The sequence below is a fragment of the Taudactylus pleione genome, unplaced genomic scaffold, assembly GCF_031769625.1.
Source record: "Taudactylus pleione unplaced genomic scaffold, aTauple2 ptg000758l, whole genome shotgun sequence".
Classification (NCBI taxonomy): Eukaryota; Metazoa; Chordata; class Amphibia; order Anura; family Myobatrachidae; genus Taudactylus; species Taudactylus pleione.
Window position 1 is genome coordinate 6,740,345 of NW_028285160.1, and position 27,672 is coordinate 6,768,016.

The 27,672-nt window shown below is 41.8% G+C and overlaps 1 protein-coding gene across 1 annotated transcript in view; it reads right to left on the reverse strand.

Annotated features, from left to right (window-relative positions):
• AHR (aryl hydrocarbon receptor) overlaps positions 1-27,672 on the reverse strand; it is a 140,218-nt gene that overhangs the window by 19,823 nt on the left and 92,723 nt on the right. Inside the window, exons 4-5 of the mRNA XM_088457389.1 lie at positions 12,311-12,400; positions 5,650-5,767 (exon numbers count right to left, since the gene is read on the reverse strand). Of these exons, the coding sequence (XP_088313515.1) occupies positions 5,650-5,767; positions 12,311-12,400 (208 nt within the window). The remainder of the gene's footprint in view (positions 1-5,649; positions 5,768-12,310; positions 12,401-27,672) is intronic.

The window sequence follows — 27,672 nt, forward strand, 5'->3', positions numbered from 1 at the left end:
ATATGGCTTCTATAGCAAAGAGAAGATTTTACCATTTCAAATGTTTTTGTTAGTAAATGGATAACTCATGGATACGTTTTGTAACAAAATATTTAGTAGATTCATCATCATCTTCTTTCTCTTGATTTACATAGAATAAAGAGAGATTAACATTGTAGTGTAAAGTTTATTGTCCAATTTATATTTTTCAAGACCAAAAATGCCTAAACAAGCTCACCGCACAATTATCAGTCATTCAGTAACTGTACGCAAGAGCTACCCAATAAAAATATTTATCCAGCTTAATGCACACTAAATTCCAAACTGGTATATCTACAAGTAGCATTAAAGCCTGTAATCTGTTTAATCAGTGACAAACAGAACGCGGATCCCAAACATGTACTGATAAAAGTTTACATGGCACCAAAACAATTACACATAAAGAAAGAGGGAAGGCAGAATACTGCCGCATGTGATCAGTAAGAGAAATACATGGTAAGGGTGAGTGATTCCCTTTAGACACACAAACACGTCACATCTTCCCACATTTCCGATGGCAATCGGGGAATGCTAAAATGCTTACTAGTAAACCCCCTACCCAATTTGAACTGACTCCTAGGTCCATTTCAGTGGTCTTTGTTGCACTTTATCATAATAAAGCAGCTAATATACAAAGTAAACAAACCAAAACAAATCGAATGAAAGCACAGAAAAAATATATAGGGTGTATGACACAAAATTAATATGCCAGGGAGGCACTGTTTGGGATTAGTGCATACACCAGACCCGAAGTAGGGATACTTTCGGAGAAGAGAGGGACATATGTAGGTTAAAAAGAGATAAGGTTCATGTCATTTTGTGTGTCCTGGAGTTGAGGTCTTATTTTAACAGTATATTGTTAATACAGAGAAACTGGTATTTCTCTATATGTATATTAAGCCCTGCGGAATGTGTGTACTATATAAAAAAACAGGTAACAAATAAATTATGTGCATGTGTTAAAATGACATATATCCCACTAACATGACTGGACACACTAAAACACATGACCATTCATTATTTCCCCACATCCGCTCACCTCTCCATCACTCAGGTGACCACGGTCCCGAACTACTTCCTGCTACTTCCCAAAAAGCTTGGGTGGTGAAACACACTCATCTTTTGGTCTCATACGTATATATCAGAGAACGACCACACGCCCAAAAGTGGTATATCTATTACATGTACACAGTTAGGTACATATACAGTATATTTGGACATTGACACAATTATCATAATTTTGGCTCTGTATGCCACCACAATGGATTTGAATTTACACAATGGAGATGCAATTGCAGTGCGAAATTTCAGCTTTAAATTCAAGGGGATGAACAAAAATATTGTATGAAACGTTTAGGAATTGCAATCATTTTATACACAGTCCCCTATTTTCAGGGGATCAAATGTAATTGGATAAATTAACAATCATAAATAAAATGTTCATTTTTAATCTAGAATTTTTGTCTAGAATCCTTTGCATGCAATGACTGCCTGCTGATGTCCACGGCTCAGACTTCAAACGCTGGGTTTCCTCCAGTGTTATGATTTGCCAGGCCTTTACTGCAGATGTCTACAGTTGTTGTTTGTTTCTGCCCTTAGTTTTGTCTTCAGCAAATGAAATACATGCTCAATCGTGTTAAGATCAGGTGATTGACTCGTCCATTGCAGAATATTTCATTTCTTTGCCATAAAAATCTCCTGTGTTGTATTGCAGTATAATTTTGGGTCATTGTCAGTCCTGTGAAGCGCTGTTCAATCAACTTTGCTGAATCTGAGCAGACATTCTATTCCTATACACTTCAGAATTTATCCAGCTGCTTCTGTTACATCTTCAATAGACGCTATAGTGTTCAGTCTAGGTCTGGCACTAGAAATGGGCACTTCTGCGCAAGCCTTCGGGGATGCGTGCATCCAAAAAGGGGGCATGAACACGAGAAAGGGGGCGTGTCTTCACTCTTGGGGCATGCCCAGCATTTATTTACATGCCGGGCTGCCCCCAAGTTCTCCTGTCTCTGTGAATAGATGCCAGTGTTCGCTTCACCGCTATTTTTCCCACACGTGGGTGGGGACGGCATCCAATACATTGTTTTACCGGGGCACCACCCATAAGGGCAGAAAGCATTCTGCCCTTTTGAAATCAGCCAGGGAGCGGCGCAACACTAAAATAGCCTAGCGGGAACACTACACTAGCCGCCCAGTGCCATTGGAAGCCATACATCCCCATGCCATCACACTGCTCCTCCGTGTTAAACAGATGATGTGGTATACTTCAGATAATGAGCCATTCCAAGCCTTCTCCATACTTTCTGCTTCCCATCATTCTAGTACAGGTTGATCTTCATTTCATCAGTCAAAAGAATGATGTTCTTTTGGCACAGATGTTTTCTGGCACTTCTATTGTTGAGGCTTATGACTGGTTTGCACCTAGTAGTGATCCCTCCGTATTTGCTCTTGTGAAATATTCTCTTTATGGTAGACTTGGAAAATTATATGCCTACATCCTGGAGACTATTTATCACTTCGCTGGATGTTGTGAAGAGGTTTTTCTTTAACGTGGAAAGGATATTGCAATCATCCACCACTATTGTCCTCCATGGACCTCTAAGGCCTTATTGTGTTGCTAAGCTCATCAATGAATAGGCCGCTCCTAAGGTTCCCGCTATCTCTCTGATGGATTTTTTTGTTTTTGCAGCCTAAGGATGGCCGTTGTCACTTGCATTGAGAGCTCCTTTGACTGCATATTGTGGGTACACAGCAACAGCTTCCAAATGTAAATGCCACACTTGGAATCGACTCCAGACCTTTTGCCTGCTTCATTGATAAAGAAATTACAGAGGAATAGACCACACTTGTCCAGGAAACAGGTTTTGAGTCAATTGTCGCATTACTTTTAGGCCCTTGAAAAAGAGGGGGCTACATATTAAGCAGCTGTAATTCCTAAACTCTTACTCAAATTTGGATGTGAATACCCTCAAATAAAAGCTGATAGTCTGCACTTTTGAATCATATTCATTACATAACTAACTTGAATGTGTTTTGGTAAACATATCTGGACAGACAAGTAGTTTACTTTTACTGTGTTATATTTGTATAGTTTCTTCAATTGTCATATTTACACATGTCTGTATTCCAATCTTCAGAGCAGCTATGAATATTAAGGAGCGTGACCATTTCATCCCATGTACATGACATCAGACTTACAGCTTTCAGCACATTGGCTCTAAATGGGCACAAGATCAGAGCGACAGGAGCACCTGCTACGCAAACCACAAATTCAGATAACGCTGAAGACACAAAGAGAGGACAAGATTTTTATAGCTTATTTTTCTCACCAACAACACGTGTGTTTGCCTATTTTACCACAAACTCCCGTGTCCGATCGCCGGGAGGAATTGCGATAAGAAGTGAACACTGCAATCAGGCCTTTCAGTAGGCTGTATTGAGAACGCTAGATTTTTCAAAGCCGCATGACATGCTTTAACTCTAGACTAGCTAGCTGGAACTTTTTCACACTTCCATAATCATTCACAATGGCAAACATAAGATACAGACTGAAGGCATAAGAAGAAAGGTAAACACAGAGCTATATTTTAACTACCCATGAGCTCATTCTATGCAAACATCAAATTAAATAATTAAGAGATTAAATGCAGGGAGTGGCTGCATGTAATTACCCACCTTTCAGACTTTGCCATACAACTAGTACACAGATGACAAACATTGTGAAGCCTAACTCAATGAAAATAGACTAATAATTTGAGTATAATCTTTTTTTTTGCTCTCTCTCTCTGTTTTAGGTGCCACCCAAATTGATGGCACTCAGTGCTCGAGTCTAGATGGTTAAATCAAATTGATTGAAGTACTAATTGAGTCACCTGATCTCTAGCATGGCTATCCTTAAAACGTGGACTGTAATGGTAGAGTTTGGAAACCACTGGCCCAGCCAATAGCTATGAGGATTCTCTGGAATATACAGCCATGACCAAAAGTTTTGAGACTGACACAAGTATTGGTTTTCACAACGTTTTCTGCTTCAGTGTTTTTAGATCTTTTTGTCAGATGTTACTATGGTATACTGAAGTAAAATTACAAGCACTTCATAAGTGTCAAAGACTTTTATTGACAATTACATTAAGTTTATGCAAAGAGTCAATATTTGCAGTGTTGACCCTTCTTTTTCAAGACCTCTGCAATTCGCCCTGGCATGCGGTCAATCAACTTCTGGGCCACATACTGACTGATGGCCGCCCTATTCTTGCCTAATCAGTGCTTGGAGATTGTCAGGATTTGTGGGTTTGTGTTTGTCCACCCGCCTCTTGAGGATTGACTACAAGTTCTCAATGGGATTAAGGTCTGGGGAGTTTCCTGGCCATGGACCCAAAATTTCGATGTTTTGTTCCCCGAGCCACTTCGTTATCTCTTTTGCCTTATAGCAAGGTGCTCCATCATGCTGGAAAAGGCATTGTTCATCACCAAACTGTTCTTGGATGGTTGGGAGAAGTTGCTCTTGGAGGATGTTTTGGTACCATTCTTTTACCATGGCTGTGTTCTTAGGCAAACTTGTGAGTGAGCCCACTCCCTTGGCTGAGAAGAAACCCCACACATGAATGGTCTATGAATGCTTTACTGTTGGCATGATACATGACTGATGGTAGCGCTCACTTTTCCTTCTCTGGACAAGTGTTTTTCCAAATGCCCCAAACAATCTGAAAGGGGATTCACAGAGAAAATAACTACCCCAATCCTCAGCAGTCCAATGTTTTTCCTGGAGAGAAGTGGCTTCTTTGCTGCCCTTCTCGACGCCAGGCCATCCTCCAAAAGTCTTCGTCTTGTGTCATGACAACAGTAAAACATCTTGAGACCATTCATGTGTGGGGTTGCTTTTCAGTCAAGGGAGTGGGATCACTCACAATTTTGCCTAAGAACACAGCCATGAATAAAGAATGGTACCAAAACATCCTCCAAGAGCAACTTTTCCCAACCATCCAATAAGTTTGGTGACGAACAATGCCTTTTCCAGCATGATGGAGCACCTTGCCATAAGGCAAAAGAGATAACTAAGTGGCTCGGGGAACAAAACATCCAAATTTTGGGTCCATGGCCAGGAAACTCGCCAGACCTTAATCCCACTGAGAACTTGTGGTCAATCCTCAAGAGTTGGGTGGACAAACAAAAACCCACAAATTCTGACAAACTCCAAGCATTGATTAGGCAAGAATGGGCGGCTATCAGTATGTGGCCCAGAAGTTGATTGACAGCATGCCAGGGCGAATTGCAGAGGTCTTGAAAAAGAAGGGTCAACACTGCAAATAGTGACTCTGCATAAACTTAATGTAATTGTCAATAAAAGCCTTTGACACTTATGAAATGCTTGTAATTTTACTTCAGTACACCATAGTAACATCTGACAAAAAGGTCTATAAACACTGAAGCAGCAAACTTTGTGAAAACCAATACTTGTGTCAGTCTCAAAACTTTTGGCCATGGCTGTATGTTTTATTCCTACTCACGTAAAAAAAAAAGAAAAAAAAAAAAGATGATGGATGAGCAGGAGTTGAACAGTGAATACAACACACTATAAATAAAACCACAATACATGACAACCACTCAAAAGGTAAGTGAATACTGTACCTGGAGACCTCTGAGTGTCTGGCTGAGCAGGGTCCAGCGCCCAATGTAGCTGACTCTGAAATTCAGGTCGATCTTCTGTATGAATCAGCTCAAACACACTTTGGTGAATGACATCAGACTGTTATTTGAAGGTGCAAAAAAAAAAAGAACAGAAAAAAAAAAAATGTCAGTCTAGTGCCAAACTAGATTAATAAATATATATATATATATGTATATATGGAAAAAGCAATGCCCTTGTTTTTTGCGCTTATGATGTGAAAATAAATGCTGCTCCTCGAGTTGAACCCGTTAGTGGGAACAAACAAATCAAAATACACAAAGCAATACTAGAGGCCGCAAATACAAATACTGATATTCCTTTATGGTATATGATGGTTGATAGCAAATGGGGAATCCAGAGACAAGTTCTTTTAAAGGCAAATGTTCATATCCGGATATAGCGTATTCCAATATGATTGATAGTCGATTTCATAGACTCCAAAGAGCTTCTAGAAAAGACCCGCTCACCAAAAATCACCAAGAAATGGCCCAAAGGCCCACCATTAGATGTTGTAAACAACATAACCAGAAGGGTTAATACCTGTGTTTTTGAAACTTCACCCTACAAAGGGGAGACAACAGGATATCAATTGCCATCTTCCCTTGCTGTGTTAATGCAAACATTTATCATGTAAGGAAGCTTTTAAAAAATTTTATGTTCAAATGACAAAAACTTTTAAATAAATATATTGTTTACAACATCTAATGGTGGGCCTTTGGGCGATTTCTTGGTGATTTTTGGTGAGCGGGTCTTTTCTAGAAGCTCTTTGGAGTCTAGGAAATCGACTATCAATCATATTGGAATACGCTATATCCGGATATGAACATTTGCCTTTAAAAGAACTTGTCTCAGGATTCTACATTTTAGTATCAACCATGATATACCATAAAGGAATATCAGTATTTGTATTTGCGCCCTCTAGTATTGTTTTGTGTGTATGTGTATATATATATATATATATATATATATATTTGAATTGTGACACTAAATTTGTGAACTCATTCGCACACAGATATACAAGCTTCACATATCAAATTAATCAGCAGCATCCTGGTGCGCCCTAATCCCATCATATTGCGACTAAGATTAATTTTTGTTTGAAAAAGACACCTGGCACTAGCAGTCGCACAGAATATGGCGTGCCAAGTGGGGCTATTTGGCGCGACTGCAGCAAAGATGTATGAGGACACATCTGTATACACATTCATGACCACCTACTGTAAGTCGGACATACACTGAACGATAAACTAGTCAATGCACTACAGCTCTGAACGATTATTGTTCAGTATATGTACTGTGGCAGTATCACCAGAGGTGGCACTGGTAAGCAGCAGATTCTGTGTGGGGCAAGGGAGCTCCGCCCACACAGACTAGAAAAGCATTGTGGAAAGATGCCTAATAGCTGCCTTGTGGATAGAGCTCAGGTGTGGGCTGATGAGAAGGCAGACCAGTCAAGGCAGCTGTGGGAAACCATCTATGTGTGATTGTGGCAGCCAGAGAGCCCAGTGAAGCTGAGCGAGCCATTGGGGGCCTGGGGACCTGTGTCTGGACCTTGCAGGAGGCAAGGGGGGACCACAAACTCTCGGACTGTGTGACATTGGAGCAGTAAGCTGCAGGCTGAGGAAGCCAGGGCCTATATCTGTATGATACAGGGAAGGCCATCAGGACCGTTATTGGCAGACTAGCTGCACCATTGATAGAGAGGGTTCAAGAAGTGAGCTAGTGCCCTAAGAGAGGGCTAGGTTGTTCTTTTGAGTCTATATGTTGGAGACGACCCTCCACTAGCTCCAATCGGGATTCTCATGAATTGGCTTGGGAACGAGATTTGGGGCACTCTATAGATGCTGAGGATTGGACGGAGATTTGGGACAACGCTGCCGCCAGTTCTATTTGCGTCAAAATCAAGGAAAATATTTATAAATTGCTATATCGATGGTATTATGTACCATCGCGGCTACAAGTAATGTTTCCCGACGCTTCGGATAGATGTTGGAGGGGTTGTGGTGGCGAGGGCAATTTTTTGCACATCTGGTGGACTTGTCCCAAACTAGCCAGTATATGGCAGGAGGTTGTCGGATCTCCTCTCACGCCTCTTCGAGATCACGATTACCTCTGATCCTCAGCATTTTCTACTTCCCTTAAATCTACCCTCCTTATCCCGATATCAGAATAAGGTATTCCGACATATAGTATCTGCTATGACCTGCCAAATTGCAGCGGATTGGAAAAACCCTCATCCTTCTCCAATGCAGGCAATATTATCACATATCTGGTATATATACAAGATGGAATACATGACCGCTTTATTACGTAATACATCAAAATCCTTTAATAAAATATGGTCGCCTTGGCTGACATACCAAAACATTTCCTCTCCATTCAACAATTATAATTTTCCTTTATTTTTTTCTATTATATTTAGATTGAAAGAGTTATCCTACATAGAGTCCACACATCCATTTCTCCTCTTATTCTCCCCTGTTTTTCTTAAGGTTTTTTTTTTTTTCCCCTTTATCTTTTTTCTACTTTTAAACGGGTTGCCACACCGTTGCTGCAAGATATTTTTCTTGCTTCTATATTCTCTATTTTCATATACTGAGAAAATGTATTATTATATTATTGTTCTGAAACATTACAGTTCCTATTATAAAAGCATATTATGTGCTGTAACTTATTTTTGAATGTTGGAATGTAATATTTTCATGCGATTTGCTCAATAAAAAAAAGTTGAAAAAAAAAAAAAAAAAGAAAGTTTGATCTGAAGTTTTCATCTGATATTCAAAACATGTCTGACCGCCTAAGACCAGTGGATCTCATCCACTGTGCCGCGGGCGGTTGTGAATACATATAGTACAGCCCGGGCTGCCGCTGAGCAAGCCAACCAGCTCGCAGCCAGTCTGCTCTCTCTCCCGAGTAACTGACTGACTGCTAGCACGATGCTGCCAACTCTACACTGTATGAGGGACAGGTGTTTGGTGGTTGATATTTTAAATGTGGGGGCCAGCCAATGATTTTCTATCTGTGAGGAGCAATATTTTTTTTATTTTTTTTGTGGGGAGCAATGTGTTTGTTTTTTGTTTCTGTGGGAGCCAACCAGTGTTATTTTTTTACTGTGGAGGCCAATGTAGTGTGTTTTATTCCTGTGGAGGCCAATGTAGCGTGTTTTATTCCTGTGGAGGCCAATGTAGTGTGTTTTATTCCCGTGGAGGCCAATGTAGTGTGTTTTATTCCCGTGGAGGCCAATGTAGTGTGTTTTATTCCTGTGGAGGCCAATGTAGTGTGTTTTATTCCTGTGGAGGCCAATGTAGTGTGTTTTATTCCTGTGGAGGCAAATGTAGTGTGTTTTATTCCTGTGGAGGCCAATGTAGTGTGTTTTATTCCTGTGGAGGACAATGTAGTGTGTTTTATTCCTGTGGAGGACAATGTAGTGTGTTTTATTCCTGTGGAGGACAATGTAGTGTGTTTTATTCCTGTGGAGGCAATGTAGTGCATTTTATTCCTGTGGAGGCCAATGCAGTGCGTTTTATTCCTGTGGAGGCCAATGTAGTGCGTTTTATTCCTGTGGAGGCCAATGTAGTGTGTATTATTCCTGTGGAGGCCAATGGGTGTTCTTTTTATATGTGGGAGCCAATATATATGTTTTTTCATAGGTTGCGCCCGTCGTATCGCTGGATGGTGTGCCTTGGCAATTTTAAAATCTTCTGTAGTGTGCCTAGAGTTGAAAAAGGTTGAAAATCACTGGCCTAGACTGTGGTCCTGGTGATTTAATTCTGTGTACGCTACATCATGCTCATACATCATTCAAAGTCTGGAAGAACAGAAAATAGTTAACATCGCTGAGCCTGTTACCCCCATGTTGGTCAGTTCGTCTCCTTTAATTGTGTATATTGTGTGGTGTATGGCCAGCATTAGTTTATGTATACGTTAAGAATCTTCCTTGAAAATGTTCATAGAAAGAACTTTGCTTTGCCTGGATCCACAACGGAAAATTTTCAGATCTGTGCTTGATGGATATATACATTTTGTCTGATTATTACGTAAATTAAAGTAAAGCATGGGACACAGTTAGTCTATGAAGAGGAGCAGGATACTAATGCTGTGCATTTATGGGCATAGACTTTAGGTATTTTTCCATAAAAAAACATGTGCGACAGAGCATTGTTATTTGAGACGTGAATTCACTATGAACTTTTATTTGGTGTTTTATTTACAGTGTACTAATATTTGTATATAAAACTTTATTAGAAGCAGCCAGGTCTTGGCTTAGTGCAAACTCAAAACTTCAATGTAAAAACAGAAATAGCAGTTCATGATAACAATTAGACTCATCTGATTAATCCGGTTAAAAGCCTAGATTAGGAAATATTTTGATTTCTGTTTGATGACCAGTTTGGAATTTCTTTCAAAGAGATAATCACTACAATCTCCAAGCAGCAGTTATTACAAGTCACTGTCTGAACTTCTAGCAAAAGCAAACATTACAGGTTAGAAAAGCAAATGGCTTCTTCATTTATGCTACGGTTTGTTAGATTTTAATTTTAAACGGTCAGGGATGAAACACCCCGGTGTAACAGCCTGGCCGCTGGTTATGTGAAGTTGCACTGCGCCAGGCCCTAATCCTATCAGCTGCTGTATCTACCATGGTCAGCATGGAGCAAAATAACACAATTGTGCAATGCACCATCGCTATGATGTACCAATAGACAGCAGCAATTTTCACTTGGATAATGAAACAGTGATCCTGGCAGGTGGCTCTCAGTGCACACAACACACAAACTATATAGTGTAGAACAGGGTTAATTAATTGGGGTCCCGCAAACAGCTACTATCCTGCCCGGATGCAGAGTCCGAATTTTAAGATTTTTTTCTTAATGTGCAAACTAAGGAGCCGCCGGTCAGCCTAAAAGGATGCACAGGGGCGGGAGGGGGCATAAAATTGTCATGAATAAACAGACTTCTAAATGAACCTTGGAGAGGTAGGAGCCTAATTGTATATAAATAGGAGAATTCCCTTAACCATTCATTGGATTAAAAAAAAAAAAAAATTATATACTATATGCATTTCTACATATGCATACATTATATATATATATATATATATATATATATATATATATATATATATATAATATATATGTATGTATAACAAGCGGCACTTCAGCTCTTTGCAAATAATTTCAAGCTGTATTAAAAATGTCACAGCTACCACAAATTCTTAAAAAATATTAAGGCTGATTTATTACCAGAAGTGGACAATTATCACAGATTGCAGAGTTTCACTTGTTCAGCATAAGGATCCAATTCCGGCACTCAATCTCCAATATAGGTCACAATTTGTGGTCGCTGTGACATGTTTTAATACAGTTTGAAATTATTTGCAAAGACCTGGAGTGCCGCCTGTTATCTGCTATATACATACTGTTAAATTTGTTGTCAAAAACAGCAGCAGCTTGCCTATGTAACGTTTGTCATGCAGGAGTAACTTTAAGAAAATTCTCCATAACCTTTTTAATTATTCTGGAGTGGATGCCAATATATACAATGTCAGTAAAGAGGAAATGCATCAGTACAATAGGATGGTTAGGCCTAACAAATTGTTTTGTTTCCCCCTGAAAATATGTTGCAATGCTATTCTAGTTGGAGACTGGAAGTGATGCAAAATATGGCTAAACAGATGAAGCTGGCTTTGCTAGCACTTGTAGGGGTTTATCCAATATCCTGAATGCATGCTTACGTTACAGAAGTACTGTTACAACTCAAAGTCATTGACATTCCAGCGCTTGTTTTACTTGCGTTTTACACCAATTGTTCCTTGTACAAACAGCAAATAATGAGTTCTACTTTAAATATTAAGTTCATGAACAGGTCATGTTTCTTTTAAACTATACTTTATAAGAAAGAACTGGCCTTCCAAATAATAAAAAATGAAAACAAGTTTCATTATTTTAGTATTTCCCAAGCAGTAATTTTGAATTTTGAATACTGTTCACAGCTGTCCAAGCAACAGACTGAGATTGCTGCTTTAAAACTATGTACACTGAGCTGGGATCTGCAACTGGACTCATTATTTTGCATACAGTATAATATTTCAATCCCATTTGTTCTACTGACGCCATCTAATAGAATAGAAACAAAACCCCCCAAAAAAAGAAAAAAACTATTTTACTTGGCCCGTGAAAGCATCATCTGTGCCAGCTAATACTAAGGAAATACCAAAGCAATCAAAGTCATAGTACTTAATTAGAACTTCACACGCAACTTTTGCAAAGCTTGGACTTTGCTGCAGTAGGGATAAAGGGCGCCAATCAATCATTCTTTAACCCTGTCAGTACAAGTGTAGACACAGTGCAGTGCGAAATGTAATGGTCAGACCAAAACTCCCTTTTCTGTAATGGAAACACTTTCGCAGTCTGACTGGTTTATAGCCGATGTTATCTATAATGTGACCCGACCGACCGCATAGATGTTTGCAAAAACTGGTCATTTTTAACAGCTGTGCTGAGAGTTGTGCAAAGTCTATGTCTTCATTAGCAAAATGATGATTAATCAAGACATTAATACAGACATTTACTTTCATCCAGTATAAATAGAAATGTTAAACACACTGAAAATAATGCATACCTGCTGAAACCCCAGATAATCCTGAATGGTGGATGAAGCAAAGAACACAAGGCCGTCAGCAGCAATCACCAACACAAACCCGTTGAGTGCCTACAACAGAAGAAATCATACAATATATAAATGACTGATTTAAAAATCTTTTGCACATCAAACTAAACCACGTTTTCAACTTTCTTTAAACAATCAATGAGCAAGATAGATACCTGGATATTTCATATGTGTGTGTCTATCTCTGTGTAAGATTATCTTTTACAGGAAATATTGCATAAACAAACAATACAATAGATAAACAGTCAGCACAGGGACAAAAAAAACAAACAAACAGTGAGAATTATACAACTAAAGCTGGGCATACATGCTACAATTATTGGGGCGATCCGCCCGATATCCGCGGATCATCCCGATAATTGTAGCATGTGTGCGATCGAGGGTTAAATATCGCTTGGTCAGGCATGCCGGATCGACCAACATGCCCGTCCGATGCGATATTTGTGAGTTAAAATGTCGGCCGCATCTGACAGTTTACGCCCAGCCACGGCCAACAGACAGACATGTCCTTCCCATGGAAGGAACAGGGAAATGTCTCCTCCCCCGGGGGCGGAGCGCAGATGTCTGGGCTGATACACTGATAAGGCCTGACAGATAAAATGTCTGTCGGTCTGACAGGCATTTTCTCCGGCCGTGTATGCCCAGCATTAGTGAATGATCATTATAAACAGTAGCTCTCAATGGCGTAGTGCCCTTGGATGCTGGACTGAAAGGATCAGAGTTGACTACTGTGAGATACAAGAATAGTGCATGGCGGAGGGTTCTGCTAGTGAGAGCTCACAGTCTAGGAGAGGTGGGGGGTAATCTGGGAGATGAACTGGGAAGAGATGAGGAGGGAGGACTGAGGCCAGAGTTCAGTGTGAGGAGGGCAGGATTATATACATTCACAGTTAGCTGTATTATTACTAAGAATGTGTCCAAGCACATGCAGCTTTACCATGAGTCTTTTACAGGTGCGGCCACAGGTGATGTGAAATGATTATGCAATGATAGATAATACAGTATGTTGGGCGCCAGACCATTTTTATAGCAAACATACATTCTTCTTATATACAGACTTCTCCAGGTCATTACTTTGTAACAAAATGTAAAAAATAATATATACATCTCCAATAACTACTCCAGCTCATACAGGGATACACATGGTTAAAATATATATACACATAATATATTTTAGAATATATATACATACACACACACACACACACACATATACATATATATACACACACACACACAAACACACACATATACACCTCCTTATTCAACCTCTGCATCAAATACAATTGTAATATATTCATTTCAGTGCACTCTCCTGAACAATAAGATATTGTCCTCTCAGCAGACTTTACTAGTAAAGGGGGTGCCCAGCTAGTGCAATAAGATCCATTTAATCAGGGACACATGAATTACACAGTTTTTGTGGCTGGCTGACTCCAAGTCTGCATTTCACCTGGTAATAATCAGCCACATATATGACCTGTGTAATTCCTCTGTGTCCCTGAATAAAGATAGATGATAGCAATCATATAAGCAGACACACATCTCAGCTGTCCTTCTTCTGTACATGGCAGCTCGTAACAGACACTCTCCACGTACAGATGTGTCCTCATACATTGTTGTTTCAGTCATGCCAGACAGCTCCTCTCGGCACAAGGTCCTGGGTGATTCGGCCACACCAAGCGTCTTTTTCAATCAAGATGTGCGTTCTACTCGCACAAAGAAAACAACTGAAAGTGACAAAACTTAATTGCTAGTTTAACACTGATCAATCTGCTGTGCAACATTTTTACATTTGTGTGCTAATGAGACTGAATCTGTACACCAAGTGCCGCAATGTAGCGTCAGCGGGTTTTTCTCACGCAAAGGTCTGCTGTGCTTTATCTGCGACTTTGCGCAGGTGTAAAACCAATTCCTGTGTGGATAAAGTCACAGCCCAGCTATCGTGCAATGACAGAGCAACAATTGAATCGCTCTGTCGGGCGTCTTAAAAAAAAGCCCCCACAGTGTGTAAATGACCATTGATCATCCTTCAGTGATGCTTCTCAAAGGGGTTTTGCTTACATGTAAAGACAGCCTTTCACTGTCTCCCCAACGCTTAGGGCCTTTTCTGCCTGCCCCAACCCCATCTAACTTTGCCCTTAGAGCTTCATAACTTATACTTCCTTCCTGCAGCAATACATCCTTATGTGGGAATTCTCCCAACCTTTAGTCCTGATTAGGGTACCCCTCTTATTCTCACTACTACCATGTGGGAGCAACTATCTGCTCATTAATCTTTATGGGCTTCTTCAGGGGAACACCTGGTGACATAGGAACATAGCTACCCAGCTCCCTATATATTTTTCCATACGGTGCCCATGCATCGGATCCCTCTGGACAACAGACAGATATAGGACAACAACCCTCTGTCCTGTGCTCAGGTCTCGATTATGTCTGAAAGGCACCCAGGTTGGCGCACCTGCTGTTGACCAGGGTTTTTCCTGGGATTTACATGCCAGGTAGGCAACCAGAGTTATGTGTGAATGGTGCAACCCAGGATTTTACTCCTGGGTCACCCATAGAAGCTCCTGATTGGCCGGCCAGGACTGCCTGATGCATGCTGATAACATGCTGGAGAGAGAAGTGTGACTCCTGCACTTGACACGTCCTCTTCTCATGATTGTCTTCGAGTAGTATTATTTGATGTTATTGAGATTAAAACAGCTTTCTACATGGGCAATGATTTATTAGTCTCATTCTGCAGAATTCATGCAATGATGATAATTTAGTCATGCCCACATATGGAGATAGGGCTGAAAATGTCTACATTGGTGAAATAAACCCCATGATCTTCATCCAGCAGCAACATCCTCTTTTGTGATCCAGTCAGTCCTTTCCTTCACGTGTCCTTTCCAGTGTCACCATCCCTCTTTGTGGCCACTTTGTGCACAGATTCAATCGGTCAGCGATCAGATTGGATATGCACATGTTTGGACGATATAATAAAGTCAGATGAATAACTTGGGAGCAAACTGCATTGCTAGGAGCTTCACTGTATGCACGAAACGCCATTATTGTGGGCCAGCAAATGTCCCCTTTAAATGAAAAAACTGTTAAAAACACTGAAAAAACCCAGCTTATGTCCAAAAGGGTCGGCCTGGGAATTTCCTGGGTCTCGGGTGTAGTGTGAAACAGGGTCTCGAGCAAAATCCTGGAATTTTGAAGAGGTGAAAATCCCGAGTCTGAGCTGGGAAATTCCCGGGTCATATGTCTGAAAGTGGTATTGGCTATGCTACCACACGTCTAAGTGACAACCACTGGTACGGACAGACATAATGCTGCAGCCTGCACATCATATCACATGCTGCACCCAGCACGTTGTATCCAGCCTGTGCCCCAACAAATGGTTACAAAACCTGTGCCCTGATTTTAAGCCACGAGCTGTACTTCCATACACATTGCCCCCTGTTGCTAAAGGCCATTACTGTGGCAAGAGTCACTCTGCTCCTACAGCAAATCCAGGCTGAAACAGGCTGAAAGTGCTAACTGCTGAAAAACAATTACAAATAAAACATGCAAGCATTTTTAGGGATTTGGCTGATAAATTATGTCCACATATAATTTTATAAATCGCCTTTAACAATATCAGTACGTGTGTTTCAGTAGCTAAACGTTCTGCAAAAAAACACAAGATCAGGGCTTTACAAAAAAAATTGAGAAATATTGACAGAATCTGGACTGTTGCTACATGCACTGTTTGGAAAACATAGGTTGTGGCAACACATTATGTTTTTAGTTTAACCGTGATGAGTTTTATTACATTTACGTTCCACCCACTAATCGAAAAAACAAAAGTATGTCATGTATGGAAGAACAGGGTCATAGGAGAAAAAAAGCAGAGACAATGAGTACATGTAAATAAAATAGAAAAAAAGGATAATCTCTAACAAAAGGACAATTTATAAATAAGGCACTTTTTATTCCCTCTCAACAAGTATATTTAGGGCTGTCCATCTATTTGAAGTAGAGGGGCAAATGGATGTCATACAATAGAGTCTAGTAAGAATACCAGGGCCTGAAAAGCCTGGGGCCAAACCAAAGGCAAGCTGGTCTTCAGCAAACGCAGCTCTCTTCTATCTGAGGTCTTAAAACACAAGATCTCTTTTAAAATATATTTGGGTTCACTGCAAAAGAAATTGAACAACATGAAGGAAAATGTATTTATCCCCTGGTAACCAGAAGGGGTTAGGTATGGGATACCGGCAGTCGGGATGCCAGCTGTCAAAAGACTGACAGCGGCATCCCGATGCTCGGTATCCCGGCAGGGGTTAGGTAAGTATCCTAACCCTCTCCCCTTAACCCTCTAACCCTAGTTTTCTGCATTCTAACCCTCCCCCCTTCGTGCCTAACCCCCCATCTCCCCCCACCCACAGCCTACCCCTAACCCCCGCCAGGGTGCCTAACCCTAACCCCCCACCTAGTGGTGCCTAACCCTAACCTCCCCCCTCCCACAGCCTAACCCTAACCCCCTGCCGGTATGCCTAAACCTATCCTCCGCCGGGGTGCCTAAACTTAACCCCCGCCAGGGTGCCTAAACCTAACCCCCGCCGCGCGGCTACCAGCTAACGGCGCCCGCTATGCTTACGATCGGGATGCCGGCTGTCGGGATTGCGGCGTCGACATCTCCACTAATAGGATTCCAGCACCGGTCTGTCCGTGTTTCGGGATTCCGGCAGCCGGCATCCTGATGTTAGGTATAATAACTACATCCCACCAGAAGCACAGGTCTGAATGCATGTTGAGCCAAATCCAGTTTTAAATAAAACAATTCATCTGTCATTTTGCTGCATTAATGAGAATAAATGCTGCCCATACCAAAGTATGCAATTCCTGTGTGAAGTGCAATGTGCATAAGACAAAAAAAAAAAAAGAAAAATAGATTTTAACAATTTGTATTTTCGCACAATAAACAGTTGCAAACATGAATGCATAAACTATAGCAGCGTTCTTCAACCACTGTGCCGCGGCGGTCAGCTCAGCGCACTTTGTACTATAGTGTGTGTTATTACTGAGGAGGCCAATGTAGTGTGTTTTTTTTTTTATTTGGAAGCAAATGTCTGTTTTTTCATTGGTCACGCACGCTGCATCGCCGGATAGTGTGCCTTAGCAATTTTAATATCTTGTGAAGTGTGCCTCGAATTGAAAAATCACTGAACTACTGTATAGGATAAAAAAATAAAAATAAAAGAGAGAAAAAACAAACAACAGAACTAATTCCTTTTGTTGAGCAGTTATTCTGTCTTTAACAATATGGCATTCTGAATGGTAACCATGAAACCTCTTGGCACATAAATTGGAAATGTCCAGGGGCAAGGGTGCTACAGTGTTCTCAGTCTATGAACAAGGCTATCTTGTTTCCTTATGCTGGGTACACACTAGACGATATGCCAATCCGGCAGATTGGAGCGACATATCGGGCACATCATCTAGTGTGTACCCACTATGTTGCTGACAATGCGCACTACCGCTCGGTCAGCACCATCCTCCATCGGACCTACATGCATGTCCAACAGGAAATGTCGGTAGCAAAGGGCCATGCTGCCAAATGCAGCATGTTCCCTGTTGTCGCTCTGTCGCTGCCTACATCGGCAAGTGTGTATGCACTTGCCGATGCCGACTCCCCACCGGGTCCAGTCGCTGAAGATGTCGGGCACACTAGACATCGTCTAGTGCAGAGGTTATCAAACTCGGTCCTCAGGACCCCACACAGTACACGTTTTCCAGGTCACCTAACAGATGCACAGGTACAGATGTGTCCTCATACTTCTAGCCTCCATATGCGTTAAACAGCCCTTCTAGTCGCGACATGCCGTGGCGTGACTCGGTAGCGACAAGCGGCTTTCGTGTGACTTTTTACCTTCAAATATGTCTTATTCACACAGTGATGCAAATAGCTAGCACGAGCAGCTTCTGCTGATTAATATGTTCTGTGTGCGTCTGCGGGGGTATCTGCATGCGAACGCTACGTTACAGTGTTACAGCCGCTGACACTGTAACGTAGCATTTCACATGTCAGTAACACCCACAGCTGCACAGAGAATATAGGCATACTGCACATCATTTTAATCATTTAATGCTTGTGCTAGCTATTCACATCACTGTGTGAATAAGACGCATTTGAAGGTAAAAAGTTGCGCGAAAGATGCTCGGCGCTACCGAGGCACACGGAGCTCCTGCGTTATGTGTGGCGCGACACATGGAGGATAGATGTATGTGGACACATCTGTATATTCATTACTCACTGACACAATTTAAAATCCACAGGTGGAGCTAATTATTTCCCTTGTGATTCTGCGAGGAGACCTAGAAAACATACGCTGTTTGGGGTACTGAAGACCGAGTTTGAGAACCTATGGTCTAGTGTGTACCCGGCATGAATTAGCCTGACTTCATCTGCAGGGTCTTTTCTCAATTTACCAAGTTGACCAACTTATTAAGTTGCAAACAACACTCCCTCTCTTACGTGATTATCTCTTAGTTCAATGGGAATGTGGTGACCTTTTACTCAAACAGATGGTGAAGTATATTTCTCTGTGTATAATTAATAATGCCCATGGTTGGAATTAAACATTTGAATAAGAAACAAAAAACAAACCTCATCTATGCCTCTATCATGTATTTAATTTCTGCACTCCACCCGATTTACTTTGCAGTGACTGAAATGGGGACTACTTCACTCATTTATGGATAGTGCTGATCAGGACATGGATGGCAAAAAAACTCTATGAATCACATACAATCCAGCCTTCCACGCAGAGTAACCCTCCATTAACTCTATGAGGGAGATTCAAATGTTTTTTTTTTTTTAAGACACGGTAATTAATGGGCGCCCAATGTTCATTTGTTTTTGGGGACCCATTAATTATCGTGCTTATTGTGCCCAATTAAAGCGGGTTCAGCCTGTTAAAAGTCCTGGTTACTGCTCCCAAACCACTGACTTTTCGCACATTTCTGCTCATCTCTTCAGGAGGGGTCGAGCAGAAATGCTGGCGCCAGTTCACGCCCGAATGGAGCAACAATTGAATTGCTCTGTCCAGCTCCCAGCACTGACAGCGGCCAGCGCTAACAATTGAATCGCCCCCTATGTTTCATCTCACAAATATGAGGCAGATAGGTACATAAAGACATTCTTGTAACATTTTGTGTGGCCTTTAGAAGCTACTAATACAATAAGATTATTATTCAATAGTGTGTCATTCTTTTTGTCTCTATATCACCTTTCTATACTCTTGTAGCCTTACAGAGGGGAATTCAACAGTTTTTGGGTGCCCAACAGGTGATATTCAATTTTGCTAATGCGCGAGTCTCAGACGTTCTTACGTTATTACTTATCACGCATGTCGCACCCGAATGCACCGGGATTAGCTGTGTAAAGCAGCTAAACTCATACAAACTACTTGGCGTGAGGAGCTTGGGTGCCCAAATGCCTGACTTTGGAAGGATTCTGCTCGCCAGATGTGGGCGCGAGTAACAATTGAATTCACCCCTTAAAGTCAATCTAATTTAATGTGCAGAGTTCATGGGCCTCAGACACTGTAGGGGGGTCCTAATTTAAATGTGTGGACAGATGTGTCCCACCTCAACTCTAAATTGCACTGTAAAAATAAAGCTATCCATCATATGTACATGCATAAGCAGTCAAAACTAACTCTAAGAGGCATATTCATCTCCAGGAGAACAGTCCCGTACTTTTCGCATGCCGGACTTTGCGCCTACATCGCTGCTTTTCAATGCAAAAATGTTTTGCACGCATGCCCGCTTTTCCCCGTATTCAATTAGAAATCATCGAAAACAGGAGCCGACGAAACTCTAACATGCGACAAGTATTGTCAGATTTGGGGAATTCAGCCCGACATCCCCCAAATGATGGACTGACATTGGGGATTACTCTAGATACCCCCGAATAGCCCTGCTGCAGGTATTTGGGGTACTTAAATGCTCTCAATAGCTGCTATTTCGCGTCTTTGCATAAGTGGTGAAGAATAGCATTTAGCTGTATTTGTGCATCAAAATAAGTAGTCCCAGCAAATTTGGGGCACCTGAAAATGGGTGCTAGCATATCTTTAACTTGCTAAAGTGTCATTTTAAAATTCAAAACAAAGCCACCTGCCACAAACACCTGCAAACTGAAAAACACCTGGGGCATACTTGGGGACCCCCCTGGAGTCTATTTCGCTAGTTTTTAAGTTTGTCCCCCAACACTAGACTTTTTCGCCCCCAAAATGAAATAGTTTTTTTAACCTTTTTTTACACAGTTACCTTTGGGGGACTGTCACAAGGGTGCAGGGGGGTTTCCGCAACTTTGCACCCCAAAACCCCAATTCTGCACTTTTTTTCGTCACCTATTCATAGGCGAAACATTTTCGCAGGTCCCATTGCACTGAGTTTCCGCACCGGCGAAGTGTCTTCAGAATTGAGTACGGAGGAAACTTTTCACAAGGCGAAATGACGTCACTTGCGATACTTTTCCGCAGAAACTGACTTTTCGCACCTAATTGAATACGGCCCTAAATGTATATTTATATATGCAGAAATACCTCTTGGTGCGTCTTTAAATGGAACCATCAGTTGCTCCATCGAAACTTACACCGGGCCCATGCTAGGTGCATACTCTCCAGGGCCAGCTCGAGGCATGTTTGACCAGTACGGTCGGACAGGGATGCCACCCCATAGAGGGTGCACCCCTCCCAGCCAGTCCCATTTTCAGCGGGACAGTCCTGTGTTTTGGGAACTGCCCCACAGGCTTTCGGGAGGTTGGGCACCTCCACAGCTGTGCCGGCCATGGAGAAGAGGAATGAATGTAGAAAGTGTAGAAAGAGAGCTGGGGTCATCCCTGCTACTGGACGTAGTGCTGGATTCGCCCCCAGCCTGACGTTAATGTAATTTAGGGGGTGTGGCCTATGGTAATTAGGACACGCTGCCATTTTCGTCCATGTGCAGGTAACGGGCGCTAGAATCCCGTCCTGCACATGGCACAGCTCCCTCTGGAGCCAGCCCTGATACTCTCCATCAGAGTATGTCCTCCAATGTGAGCAAATGATCGTCCGAGTTCGCGACCACTTTAGTGATACACTTACGACACTCTCATAACATCTCCATGCATCTGAATACCCACATCTTAGTCACCGCCCAGGAACGCCCAACACATTTCTGAGATTATGCATCTTAATCGGTCCTGCAACTGTGTACGCTAACACTGTGGGACCGTTGCGCTGTGCAATTTTTTAGCAATTTAAGACACATGAGCAGTTAAAAAACATCAACCATTTGTGTGAATATCGACATAGCATCAGACTCAGAATGGGGTTTTATATGAGTTCCAATGTGTATCATATACATGAATTCATCATTCCTTATACTTTGTGCAATTAAACAAAAACATTTTCTGATGCATGAATCTTTTGAAATGCCAGGTCCATACAAGTTCCAATGACCCAGATTCCAAGTTCTGTTCTTTCAAAAACATCACATAAGAGCATGAGTACCTTTCTAAAAATACATAATGTGGCACCATGCCAATAGCGGGGATGCAGTCATAATCCCGACCGTGGGGTTTCTGGTGCTCAGAATGCCGAAATCCTGACACCTGTCAGAATCCCGGCATCGGCATTCCAAAAGGTACTGTAAGTAGCGGGGTGAGGGTTAGCGTTAGGGGTTATGGACTAGGGGGGAGATTAGTTTCAGGCACCGGGTAGGGGGGGTGAGGGTAGGGAGAGGGGGAGAGTTTGGATACCATCCGACAGATGTCGGTATCTTAAACCTGTTGGGATTCAGCTGGCATCCCGTACCAAACAGACACCAAATTGTTAATCAACAATGATTAAAGAGGCAAGAATATAAAGTTACAAACTAATGAAAGACTGAAATTTCAAACTGTGGTTGTAAAACATTGCCACATGGAACACAGGGGCAGATGTATGAAGCTCTGGAAAGTGATAAAGTGCAGAGTGATAAACGACTAGCCAATCATCTCCCAACTGTCACGTTAAAGACTGTGTTTAAAAAATGACAGTTGGGAGTTGATTGGTTGGTCGTTTATCACTCTACACTTTATCACTTCCCAGAGCTTCATACAACTGCCCCAATGTGCCTTAAATGTACACTCTGCTGGTCTCTGCACTCTCTAAAGTTCAAAACTATATTTTGAGTGAAGCTACTAAAGAACAAAGTATTATTTACTCGGTAAACAGCAGAAGGACAAAAATCTGCTTTGGTCTCTTGGTAAACAAGCAGACAAAATGGCTCTTTCTGTGATAAGTCACGTAAAGTGCATTTATCTGCAAGTACAATCAGCATGGCCTATGCCTTGTTGATAAGAAACATAACATGTAAAATTGGCAGCAACACATCGACTTGCCCAGATTAACTTCCAGTAAGAGGAATTAACAAAAGCCAAAATTAGGCCGTTTCGCTATCCAATTTGATCTTTTACACAATGTAGCGCACAAACAATGTCCTGTGGGTTTCTAAGAAACAAAGACACAAATTCATGAACTGCTGCTATAACTTTCAGCTGCCAAAGCAGGATGAGGGCGCATGTTATTAAGCGGTAATATAGGGACAATGTTAAAAGGAAGTACAATTTTATTTGTGACTAGGATTTATTTTCCCCTATTACAAAAAGGTTATTCAAACATATGGGTTTCATTTTGCACGGGAAAACTGTCTCTCCCTTTTTTTTTTTTTTTTTTTTTAAAAACACAAAAGAAGTGACTTAAGCTGCATACACACACAACGATTTTTTGAACGATTATCATTAAACGATATCGTTTAACGATAATCGTTTGAAAAAATCGTTCACTTTCTGAGTCAAACGATGAACGATTATCGTTCATGCGCGTTCACATTTCTAGTTTACAGTTCAGTCAGGCTTGTCAACTCAACGATTTTCATTAAGGGAATATGCAAAAATCGTTTGTAGTTCAAAAAAATCATTCATTACACTTTGAAAAATCTGACAGAAAATAGTTAATAAAATCGTTGGTAACAATATCGTTGTGTGTGTATGCAGCTTTACAGTACAAAACATTATAGAACAAAGACAAGGTTTATGCACATTGCTGCATCACCAGTCATAAGACCCAAATCAGCAGCGGGACGGCCAAATCCAAAGGTTAGGTGCCATTATTGGCAGTGAGGCGATGATGGTGTAAGTGAGGGAAGAACAAGCACAAGAGGGAAGAGGGCCCTGCTTGTGAAAGCTTACAATCTAATAATAATAATAATAATAATAATAATATGAATTGCAGTTTCAAATGTAATATAAACGCACTAGATAAATTATTTATTTTTGAAGCAATCAAAATGTTGTGAATATGTAACCAAACCGTATTGTAATTTTACAGTAACAAGGGAGTGTAAAAAGAGTAATACATTTCTTTATTACTTATGACATTATCCAACAGATCAATGCCAAATGCTATCTTATTTAATGAGACACAAGCTAATACAAAATGTTAAGTTTTTAACGCAAGATCAGGCAAAATACATTTGGGTTGCTCTTACAGCATCTGAAATTATTTCCAAGCACACCACCACAAAACTTGCAAAGGCAAGCCATACACCCTCACCCTTTTTCTCTTCTATTAATTATAGAAATGGGTCCATATACATCTAGCCTCCTTGCGCGTTAAACAGCCCTTCTAGTTGCGCCGTGCCGATGCATGACTCGGTAGTGCCGAGCTTCGTTTTGTGCGTCTTTTTACCTTCAAATGCGTCTTATTCGCACAATGATGCGACTAGATGGCACAAGCAGCTTCTGCTGAATAAAATGATATGCAGCATGCCTATGGTCTGTGAGCGAGTGCGGGTGTATCTGCATGTGAAATGCTACGTTACAGTGTCACTGGCTGTAACACTGTAACGTAGCAATTAGCATGCACATACACCCGCAGTGAAACACAGAATATAGGCTTGCTGCATATCATTTTATTCAGCAGAAGCTGCTTGTGCTATCTATTTGCATCATTGTGCGAATCAGATGCATTTGAAGGTAAAAAGATGCACGAAAAGATGCTCGGTGTTACCAAGTCACAATGAGCTCCCGTGTTGTGTGTGACGTGACTTGTAGCGCACCGATGATAGATGTATGTGGGCACATCTGTACATTTGTATATGCCAGGATATTAGCAAACCCAGGTATGTGTATAGCGGGCTGGGGAAACTGAACTACCAGTTTCATGTGATGCGATATGGGGTCGTCCCTCTTTATAATGTTAGGGATCTGTTGCCACTGAGGTAAAACAACTTTAAAGTTCTTTTAAATGGGATGGACTGTAGAAGCTCAACATTTACATTACAAAAGGTAATCACTCACTTCCTAATAAGGCCTAGCACTTAAACTGGTATAAACTATCGCATAGGATGCGTGAGGCCAGGCATCGCTTTGATAAAGACTAAACAAAGTCAAAACACGTTGGTAACAATGGCTTTATAGCTGCCCCGTCCATCAGATGTTCTGACCGTCATCAGCGGTGGCGCGTCTCCTGGGTAAACCCAGGATACAGATGAGTTTATTCCATGGTTTCTCTCACGGTGTATACCTCTTCAACCATAACTATGTAGTTAGTCTATGGTATTGGAAATAAAAAAAAAAAAAAAAAAAAAGTGTTTATAGGTTTATTCTTCCGCTTGATTGTACAGCCATAGCCAAAAGTATTGAGAATGACACAAGTATTGGTTTTCCCAAAGTCTGCTGCTTCAGTTTTTATGATGGCAATTTGCATATATTCTAGAATGTCATAAAGAGTGATCAGATGAATCGCAATTAATTGCAAAGTCCCTCTTTGCCATGACAATGAATTTAGGGGCTGAGTCAGACCTGATCGCAAGCGGGTCGATGTTTACCCCCTGCACATGCACCGCCTCCGGCGTGCGCATGCGCGAGAGCCAGCCAGCAACGTACGCTACGGGTCTCGCACCAAAACGGGACGGCTGTCGATTGTGATTGACAGCACACCCCGTTTTGGAGGCGGGCAGGGGGGGTGGCTGGACAAACGGAGGCGTTCCCAAGGGAACGCCTTCCGTTTGTGGGTGGCCCTACTGACATCACTAGTGATGTCAGTAGGTGGACTTCCTGCTCTATTAGAGCAGGAAGTCCACTGGGGCTTGCGATGGACGAGACCCTACCACAAGGGTCTCGTCGCAAGCCCGAAGGTCGCGACCATCACCTGGCCGCTCGCAAAAGCTGTGGGTGGTCACCCACAGCTTAGCAAGCGGCCAGGAGGCCGGCTCAAAAAAAAAAAAAAAAAAAATGCCGCCCTGATTCAGAGCGTCCGGCTCTGAATCAGAGCGTCCGGCTCTGAATCAGGGCCTTAATCCCATAAACAACATTTCAGCCCTGCCACAAAAGGAACAGCTGACAACAGGAAACACGTGCAGTCATCATTGTTTTGCACAAAAAGGGCTTCACAGGCAAGTATATTGCTGCTAGTAAGATTGCACCTAATCAACCATTTATCGGATCATCAAGAACTTCAAGAAGAGAAATTCAATAGTTGTGAAGAAAGCTTCAGGGCGCCCAAGAACGTCCAGCAAGCGCCAGGACTGTCTCCTAATGTTGATTCAGCTGTGGGATCGGGGCACCACCAGTGCAGAGCTTGCTGAGGAATGGCAGCAGGCAGGTGTGAGTGCATTTTCATGCACAGTGAGGAGAAGACTTCTGGAAGATGGCCTGGTGTCAAGAAGGGCAGCAAAGAAGCCACTTCTCTCCAGGAAAAACATCAGGGACAGACGGATATTCTGAAAAAGATACAGGGATTGGACTGCTGAGGACTGGGGTAAAGTTATTTTCTCTGATGTTTGGGGCATCCAGAAAAACTCTTGTCCGGAGAAGGAAAGGTGAGCGCTACCATCAGTACTGTTTCATGCCAACAGTAAAGCATCCTGAGACCATTCATGTGTGGGGTTGCTTCTCAGCCAAGGGAGTGGGATCACTCACAATTTTTCCTAAGAACACAGCCATAAATGAAGAATGGTATCAAAACATCCTCCAAGAGCAACTTCTCCCAACCATCCAAGAACAGTTTGGTGACAAACAATGCCTTTTCCAGCATGATGGAGCACCTTGCCATAAGGTAAAAGTGATAACTAAGTGGCTCGGGGAACAAAACATTGACCTTTTTGGGTCCATGGCCAGGAAACTCCCCAGACCTTAATCCCATTGAGAACTTGTGGTCAATCCTCAAGAGGAGGGTGGACAAACAAAAACCTACAATTTCTGACAAACTCCAAGCATTGATAAGGCAAGAATGGGCGGCCATCAGTCAGTATGTGGCCCAGAAGTTGATTGACAGCATGCCAGGGCGATTTGCAGAGGTCTTGAAAAAGAAGGGTCAACAGTGCAAATTTTGGCTTTTTGCATAAACTTAATGAAATTGTCAATAAAAGCCCTTGGCACTTGTAATTTTATTTCAGTATAGCATAATAACATCTGACAAACAGGTCTTAGAACATAGTAGCAGAAAACGTTGTGAAAACCAATACTTGTGTCATTCGCAAAACTTTTGGCCATGGCTGTATATATTATTATGCCAAAATTAAACAATAAAAAGATAATGTACTCGTGAGGAATTTCTGTGCTCATATCCACAGTGATCACCAGTGTGGATCCAATCTTGATCCCTAATCAAAGCTATATAATACAAACAGGAGCAATTTCCAGCTCTAAAGCTGGCCACACACATAGCGATATTTTACCCGATCTGGCCGATTCCGACACATTGGAATGACAGATCGTGTAAAATACGGCCAAATCCTGAGTAAATCATGAGTCCCCACTCACGATCACGATGCGCGTCCCCGCTGGTCTCACATCGCATCGTCAGATCAGCCGTGCAGTAGGGCAGATCTGACAATCTAGGACCCGATGCACTGTGAAAGTCTGGATGCAGGAGAGATCGTAAGAAGATTGGACACCAAATCGTGTGCAGATCGTGTGGTGATCGTGTGCAGAGCTGTCGGGGAGAGTTTCAAGGGAAATCGTACACATCGGCTGATTGTTAGCACATAGCTATGCCTGTGGCCAGCATTAGTTATCCACTTACTGGTGCCCCTTTCTCCCAGTCAGCACTGGGTAACAACTGTAGCTTTTTTCTATAAATTTTTCACTAAGTCCATACACAACCTCATATACAGTGGATAGTCGATTCTACCTCCAGTACCTATCTAATGAGCCCTGATATTTTTTCGGGGCCAAAAACTGGCATTTTCCACCGGTAATCCCTGTTTTTCGACTATGTTTTTTTTCACCATATCCTATTATTTCGGACTGA